Consider the following 9,101-nt stretch of genomic DNA (forward strand, 5'->3'; position numbering starts at 1 on the left):
TAGAGACGGGGTTTCACCATGTTGACCAGGATGGTCTCGATCTCTTGACCTCGTGATCCACCAGCCTCAGCCTCCCAAAGTGCTGGGATTGCAGGCATGAGCCACCGCGCCCGGCCCACTATTATTAATTCTTATTTTAGGATTGAGGGAATGAAACCTCAGAAATTTAAATACGTAGCTTAAGACAGTAAGTTTCTGAGTTAGGATTTAAGCCCAATTTTGTAAAACACTAAAACGATTTTTAAAAAAATTATACAGCCCTCCAGAAAAAGTGTAGCTCCTTGGAAATTATTGAATTGGAGTCATCAGCTGGATACATTTGGGTATATTAAGAATGAAGTTACCTGTGAGAGCTACACAGTGTCTTTATTAAGGCTCTGTGAAAAATCAGGTGCTGTAACAGATGCTCTTTCTTTGCATTTTTCCTTTAGGTCTGTCAGTTTGTCGTCTCTGTCAACGGGCTCAATGTCCTGCACGTAGACTACCGGACTGTGAGCAATCTGATCCTGACCGGCCCACGGACAATTGTCATGGAAGTCATGGAGGAGTTAGAGTGCTGAGTTCCTGGGCCTCCCAGCCCTCTAGCCAGAATGACACAAAGCAATGCAATGATGAGATTTCCATGCAAATGGATGGTTTCGGTCCTATGAATCTTCTCCACACATACACAACTAAAGTTGAATTTTATACACTGAATGTGGAAGAACCGGGTAACATATCTTTTTAATAAGATGTCAGTGTAGAAAACATTTGGGAAACAGAGTTTTCCTACATGGTAGAACTGCCTTACTAGATTTCTATTTGTAGGTCTCGTTCGTTGTTTTTTATCTTAGTTTGCAGAAAAGCGTTGAAATGCTTCTCTAGTCCAAACAGCAATATGCTAAAGTCTCCTTCTTCAGAGTCAAGAGAGTAGTCGTTAAGGGTTTTTAATTGTACTTTCTCCAAAATTAGCATGGATCTTTTTAATAGGGAATCTAGATTTCACCAAGATTAAAATTGAAGCAACATCCAAAGGAATAAGACCTGTTCACTAGCTTTTTCAAGGGGGTTCTAAAGCATTCGAGTGCTTAAAAGCCATAAAAAATGACATCTTAATTCCTGCCTTTAGTGTCAACTTTTAAGTTAGTACAGGTTTCAACTGCGGCATTAGCTAAAACAAAAACAAAAAAAACAACAAAAAACAAAAAAACCCAAAAACTTGGTGATGCTATGGGCGACGGTAGATAGGGAGAGACTGCATAAAATTGTCTGTCCCTATTTTCTCTCTGAGCCTAAAATCATTTTGTTTTATAAATCAGCTATAGCAGCTTTCTAGATTTAATCTTGAATACATTGAATGTTAAAACAGAGAAGTTTGTATATCCACGTAATTAAAAAACCAACCCTTCCGGCAAGATTTCACTTTGAAGATATCTGTTTTTAAGGGAAGTCTAAAACTTTGCTGATATGTGATAAAACTTGAACTCTAAATTGCCTCCTTAGCTTGAATTTTTACTAGCTTTCTAGTGTAACATATTCTAAGGACATGACATGCTGCTTATTTGGGGGAATTATTTTTCACCAAAATGACCATCTTTTGTTGTAACTTTTTAGCTCACTTGTATATATGCATGTTTTCATTTTTGGCCTAGAAAATAGTACATTTCGGGGCTTGGTGTGCAGAGGAAATTCCTCGAAGTGCCAAATTAGGGAGTTAGGGAATACTAAATTCTTCCTTCCAAATAATGGATCTGAATGAAGAGGTTAATTTTTTTTATCATGTATTAACAAAACATGAATGTCATACCACAGCCATTTCTTTGTATTAGGTTATCATAATGTACAGGTACTGCTGGAATGGACCTACTGTGCTAAATATGTTATAGATATAGATATATATATTTCTGATAATCTAACTTTACTGATTTGTAGCTTTAGTCAGAGAATAGGATTTTGGAGTGACAGAGAATGTCTAACAGTAATACTGTTGATATACATTTGAGAAATACTAACACCTCTGTGTGGGTGTGCGTTTGTACTATATGGCAGGCTCTGTGCATTTAATATCTATGATAATCTTTAACCCTCATCACCACCTTGCAAGGTAGGTATTAACATCCACATTTTTTCAGATGTGGAAACTAAGTCTGAGCAAGTTTTAAAATGGTCTCTTAAGTTCACACAGTTGCAAGCACTACTAAGTGATGGAGGCTGAATGCAAACACAGGTTTAATGCTAAATCCCATGTTTCTCCCCTCAGCCTTTCCCCATGTAAGGACCTTATATTGAGGGTTTATTCGGAGCCAGGCTCTGTGCTAAAACTTTCTGCCATTTGTCCTTATTGGCCTGTGAAGTCAATACAATCATTATCTCCACAAATGAGGAAACTGACTCGTAAAGTGGTTAGTCATATGCCCAAGGCCACAAAACTAATAAAGTGGGAAACCTTACCACTCGCTTTAAAAAATTTTTATAGTATCTTTAAAAGATGAGTCTTAACTGCTTTCTGCCCTCAGGTATTCATTAAGTGACAAAAGAAGAAGGAATGGCTTTCCAGAAATGGCATCTTCTTCTTGCCTGCTTTACCCATTATCTTGGACCCTGGCATAATAGAACTTCCCTTTAGCCAACCTAAGCACCAGAGAAGCATCCCTTCATATCTATTGCACACAACCTCCTCTTGCCCGTGAGGAAGGAAGGAAAGAAGGAATGGAGGATTTCCTTCTTTGGTTCCCATCACCCTAGGTTTAAAGGCCAAATTCCAGGGAATCTCTTAAGGCCATGAGAGATTTCCCTTAGCTACTCCTCCAGCCCACCCCTGATATCTTTACACAGCAATTAAAATGACTACCCCTACTTCCCCGGGGGCCCTATCTCACTCCCTCCAGCCTTTGCACATGTACTTTCTTCTTCGTGGAAAGAAGAATGTTCTGTCTTACTGTTGCCTGGAAAATTCTTTCTTCATCTAAATTCCCTTTAGAAATTATTTCTTCTGAGAAGCCTTCACCAGCTCCCCAGTTCTAGGATTGATGCCTCTTTTCTAAATTCCTATGGATCCTGAAGTCCTCCCCGTGCCCCGTTAGAGCACTGATGACATTTACTTTGAAATTTCCCTGTTACTGTCTGTTTGCCTAAGTAGACTCTAAGCATCTTCAGAGCAGGGGCTGTCTTACTATCCAGGGTATTCTCTTCACCTAGTACAATTCCTGCCACGGAGCAGTGTGTCAGCTCTCTATTGTTGTCTAAAAACTCACTTCAAGGGTGGGGCACAGTGGCTGACGCCTGTAATCCTAGCACTTTGGGTGGCCGAAGCAGGCGGATCACTTGAGGCCAGGAGTTCAAGACCAGCCTGGCCAACATGGCGAAACCCCATCTCTAATAAAAAAACAGAAAAAGTAGTTGGGTGTGGTGGCGTGCACCTGTAATTCCAGCTACTTGGGAGGCTGAGGTGGGAGAATCACTTGAACCAAAGAGGCGGAGGCTGCAGTGAGCCAAAATCAAGCCACAGTACTCCAGCCTGGGCAACAGTGAGAGACTCTGACTCAAAAAAAAAAAAAAAAAAAAAAGTAAATACATAAAAAAAGAAAAAAACCCAGTCAAGTGCAGTGGCTTATGCCTGTAATCCCAGCAGTTTGGGAAGCCGAGGCAGGTGGATCACTTGAGGTCAGGAGTTTGAGACTAGCCTGGCCAGCATGGTGATTTTCCAGGCATTTGTGTTTATGTTTTTGCCACAGTGATGAAAGTAGTTTTTGTTTCTTCATTAGCATATTAGCATAGGATGCACAAATTGAAAGCCATGTTCCCTTGTAGGAAGAATAATGCTGTTGCCTTTTGGGTTGATTCTATTGTCTGATGTTTTATTAATCTCTGTTAAATAATTGTGTAAATTAATCTAGAGACTAGTTGAGAAATGGTGGATAACGTGAAGATACCCATCTTTGCATAGATTAGATGTGATCAGCTTCACACTATCATATAAAAGGTGGCTGCATTGGAGAGACAGGAATTAATATTAAAAATGATTTCAGTTCAGATTGATATCTTACATTTCCAAATATTCTTTTCTTTCAAATATGTGGTATAAGTAATCTGCTTTAAGTCCTATTTTAGGCTGGGCGCAGTGGCTTGCACTTATAATCCCAGCATTTTGGGAGGCTGAGATGGTAGGATTACTTAAGCCCAGGAATTTGAGACCAGCCTAGGCAACATAGTGAGACCCCCATCTTTACAGAAAGTAAAAACTTAGCCAGGCGTGATGGCACGCACCTGTAGTCCTAGCTACTTAGAGGCTGAGATGGGAGGAGAGCTTGAGCCTAGGAGGTTGAAGCTGTAGTGAGCTGTGATTACACCACTGCACTCCAGCTTGGAAAACAGAGCAAGACACTATTTCAAAAAAAGTCAAAGACCTGTTTTAAACTGGTGATATTAGCTATTCTCTCCTGTTGACTATTAATCTTGTTTCATTTTTTATAAATAATAAGAATGACTAAAACACTTCCATTTTGCTAGTTGGCTGAAATCTATTGATGTAATTGACCACGGTTTTACTCACTTATTAAGGCAGAATTTCAGATGTGATATATTTTTCTTCGGTTCAGTACCAAAAGGACAAATCTGCCATGTACGAAAATGAAATTTGTCATCAAAGACAGCATATGGTATTGTCAAATGCATTAATAAACAATAAAGATACTTAATATATATCTTTATTTTAAAATTAGGTCGAAATTTACTTGATTCTCTTATGAATATTTATGTCATAATACTTAAAATTGTTGTATGAAAACACAGGTGTATAGCATGAAAATAAATGTGACATTTTTTAGAACAATGACTTTAGGGTTTCAACTTTTCCTGTCTTTTAAAACAAATTAGCCATTTTTTATCCTAAGAAAGGATTGTGTTATAAAGCTGAACTACTACTAGCTTATCAGCAAAAACACATGGGTCTCATATCTGATTCTCCTATGTAGCCAAAAGTGCCATTTGTAAGTTTACTTAATGATGGATATTTTCTGAAGTTCTTTTGCCTGGAAAACAAATAGTGCATTAAAAAGCTTTTTTTGGTACTCTGCTGGATTCAGAATCATTTTCTCCCTACCTAGATCAGTACTGATGGGTGTCATAGAATATTCTATATGGAAAAATACTACGTGCTTGTTTACTACTCAGGGAGAATGTTAATTTTTTTCCCAACAAATTAGGAAGGAAATCAGTTACATAATTTCATGTGTGTATGGGTTACTGTAAAGTGTTGGGGTGAGAGGTTATTCAGGCAACACTCAAAACTACCCAAAAATACTTTCGAATTTTCTATAATTTATTCACTCATTCACTTTCATTCAGGAAACCTTACTAAGGACTTGGGTTTTGCTGGGCGTTGTATACAGGCACTATAAATACAAAAGTGAGTATATCTGCCCCTGGACCCAAATAATCCTTCAAGAGTCACCTTTGAGCCTATCTCCTGGAAGTCTCCACATACAGGGGGAAATAAAAAATCATGGTGTTAAAACAGGTGGTTTAATGCTAGAAACCACCCTCCAACCCAAGCACCAGAATACAGACAATACTTTATACTTAACTGTATTTTTTTTTCCTGGCCACTTTTCCTTATCCAAGGAAAACACAATGATGAACATTGGGTTTATAATTTTCTTGCTTTTTTGTGTGTGTTCTTCAGGGTTGTTTATTTTATTTATTTTTGTTTACTTGTTTTTTTATTTTTTTAGTTTTATTTTTTGGTGCCATGACTTCGATGTCTATGTTTTTTAAAAACTAACTTCATTTAAAAAGCACCAAGTTTTATATAATCTTCTAGGACTTGGTTGTTTTCATCTCTTATTAATATAATTAAGTTTCTTTCAAATGTTTGTGTTTAGATGCGATTCATTCATTTATCATAGCTTCATAAATTTCCAGACCACCAATTATTTATCTATTTTCTTGTCTATGGGCTTTTGGGTGATTTCCATTGTTGTTGTCATAAGTGGGGTTATTATGAACATTCTCATAGCATCTCCTGAGAGTCCAAGTGAAGGAGTTTCCCTTGGGAATCCACTTAGGAGAAAAACTGCTGAGTCATAAGAAATGTGAATGCTCAACATTACAAAGTCACCTCTAGCTAGTCTCCAAATTGGTTGAAGTAAAACACAAAATTGATGTTTAGGCTGGGTGCAGGGGCTCATGCCTGTAATCCCAGCACTTTGGGAGGTCAAGGCAAGTGGATCACTTGAGGTCAGGGGTTCAAGACAAGACTGGACAACATGGTGAAACCCCATCTTTACTAAAAACACGAAAATTAGCCTGGTGTGGTGGCATGCGCCTGTAGTCCCAGCTACTGGGGAGGCTGAGGCAGGAGAATCTCTTGAACCCAGGAGGCAGAGGTTGCAGTGAGCCAAGTTTGTACCACTGCACTCCAGCCTGGGAGACAGTGCAAGACTCTGTCTAAAAAGAAATAATAAAGTGATGTATAGTAATCAATATCTTCTCCAACACTTGATGTTTGAAACGTCTTAATTTTGATCAAATGGATGTTTACTTTATCAGTGATACTGAGGATTCTACATTGCTGCAAAGCTAGTAAACTTTAAAGCACAGAAACCCTAAGAAGTAGTTTGTCATTTGTCAATAACTTACTACATCATTGTCTTTATAATACCCAGGATGTCTTGAAACTTTTGTCTTACAACTCTGCGACGTGAGTGAGGCCTGGATTGTGGGGAATTGGTAAGATATATTCAGGAGCGTGCAACAAATGATTTATTAAGTGCCTACTATGGCCTGTCACTTAATGTGTGGTCAACAGCAGTCAGACAGACAGATCCTTTTCTTTATGGAGTTTGCATATTCTTGAGGGAGACAGACAATAAATAAGTTATAGAAATAAAATAGTTAATTTTAGATAGGGGTAAGTGCTGAGGTGTAAAGGAAAGCGAATGAGTGATAGAGAATGACCAGGTTTCATCTGAGAGGTGAATGAAAAATGGGGCTTCTGGGTCTATGATTCCAGTGAGACATCATTCCCATTACAATCTATAAAAACAGCACCTTCTGAGTTATAAAGTGCAACAGCCCTGAGCAAAAGCCTCTGCAAACCCGATGTTTTGAGTTAATGCCTAAAGTATGGAAATGAGCCAGCACTAGAGAAATCTGGAAGAAAAGCACTGCAGGCAGAGAAAACAGGAAGTCTAAAGGAACCAAGACTGTAAAGGTCATAGTGGTTAAGAGCATGGGCTCTGGAGACATAAAGTCCAGGTTCAGGCCAGGTGTGATGGTTCACATCTGTAATCCCAGCACTTTGGAATGTTGAGGCGGGCAGATCACCCGAGGTCAGGAATTCGAGACTAACTGGCCAACATGGTGAAACGCTGTCTCTACTAAAAATATAAAAATGAGTCTGGGTGCGGTGACTCAGTAATCCCAGCGCTTTGGAAGGCTGATGGGGGTGAATCATGAAGTAGGGAGTTTGAGACCAGTCTAGCCAACATGGTGAAACCCTGTCTCTACTAAAAATACAGAAAATTAGCTGGGTGTAGTGGCAGGCGCCTGTAACCCCAGCTACTTGGGAAGCTGAGGCAGGAGAATCTCTTGAACCCGGGAGGCAGAAGTTGCAGTGAACCAGATCGCACCGCTGCTCTCCAGCCTGGGCAACAGAGTGAGACTCCATCTCAAAAAAACAAACACAAACAATAACAATAACAAAAATAGAAAAATTAGCTGGGAGTGGTGGCAGGCTTTTGTAATCCCAGCCACTCTGGATGCTAAAGCAGAAGAATCACTTGAACTCAGCGGAGATTGCAGTGGGCTAAGATCGCGCCACTACACTCCAGCCTGGGCAACAGAGCGAGACTTCATCTTAAAAACAAAAATGAATAAATAAAGTCCAGGTTCAGATTCCTGCTGTAACAATCAGGAGCACATGCAGTTACTCAACCTCTCCAGGCATCAGTTTGTCCTCATCTGTAAAAGGGGTTAGCAGTGCCCACTCCATTTGACTGTGAGGGTTAGATTAGATGACACATGTAAAATGCTTATCCCTGTGCATGACCCATAGTAGCTAATCGATAATTAATTGAATGTTTTTCTCATTTTTGTACCTATTAAACAAAAGAGAAAATGTACTCTGGAGAAGTGATTTGTCCCAAAATTCAAACCAACTGATGTGTATCTGGGACTGAAATTCGTGCTCAGAAATTCTCAGTCCAGTGCTTTTTTCTGCACATCTTTCTGCACTTTAGTTTTCTCATTTTTAAGCGGGATAATAATCTCATATGAAGTATTATTGTAGTCTGTTATTAAGGCTAATGAATTAATACATGTAAAGCTTTAGTACAGTATCTGGCACATAGTAGGTGCTCCAAAATTAACTACGGTATTGTTACAATTATTAATACTATACTATGTTAATTACCCATTATCTTGACAGGCTCACACTAATGCACAAGAACATTACATTGTCTATACATTTATATCTTCACTGGCAATATGCATTTTAGTTCTAATTATCATAAGACAATAATACAAGTGTGATATGGTTTGTCTCTGTGTCCCCACCCAAATCTCATCGTAATTTGTAATTTCCACTTGTCAAAAGAGGGAGGTGATTCGATCATGGAAGCGGTTCCCCCATGCTGTTCTCATGATACTGAGTGAGTTCTCATGGGATCTGAGAACTTTTGTAAGGGGCTTTTCCCCCTTTGCTTCCTCTTCTCCCTCCTGCTGCCTTAAGAAGGTGATTGCTTCTCCTTCCACCATGATTCTAGTTTCCTGAGGCCTCCCCAGTCATGCCAAGCTATGAGTCAATTAAGCCTCTTTCCTTTATAAATTACCCAGTCTCGGGCAGTATCTTTATAGCATATGAGAACAGACTAATACACTGGCAATATACATTTTAATTGTTATAATTGTCATAAGACAATACTACAAGTACTAGAAATATACATATAATAAACTCTATATTCAACTGAGTACAGTAACAGAAATCACCCATTCTGTGGCTTTCCCTATATTCCTCAGGTTCTGAGAAAGGGATTCACGGGTTGGTAGAAATATAGCTCTGGATTTCTTTCTTTCTTTCTTTTTCTTCTTCTTTTTTTTTTTTTTTTTTTTTTTTTTTTTTT

At 38.8% G+C, this 9,101-nt stretch overlaps 1 protein-coding gene across 2 annotated transcripts in view; it reads left to right on the forward strand.

Moving 5' to 3' along the window:
* DEPTOR (DEP domain containing MTOR interacting protein) overlaps positions 1 to 1,182 on the forward strand; it is a 186,819-nt gene extending 185,637 nt beyond the window's left edge. For both annotated transcript variants that reach the window (XM_032252670.1, XM_032252673.1), the window contains exon 9: positions 432 to 1,182. In XM_032252670.1, the coding sequence (XP_032108561.1) occupies positions 432 to 560 (129 nt within the window). In that variant the 3' untranslated portion in view covers positions 561 to 1,182. The remainder of the gene's footprint in view (positions 1 to 431) is intronic.
* Positions 1,183 to 9,101: the final 7,919 nt, after the last annotated feature.

The sequence above is a fragment of the Sapajus apella genome, unplaced genomic scaffold, assembly GCF_009761245.1.
Source record: "Sapajus apella isolate SASKATOON/1434 unplaced genomic scaffold, GSC_monkey_1.0 scaffold3, whole genome shotgun sequence".
NCBI lineage: Eukaryota > Metazoa > Chordata > Mammalia > Primates > Cebidae > Sapajus > Sapajus apella.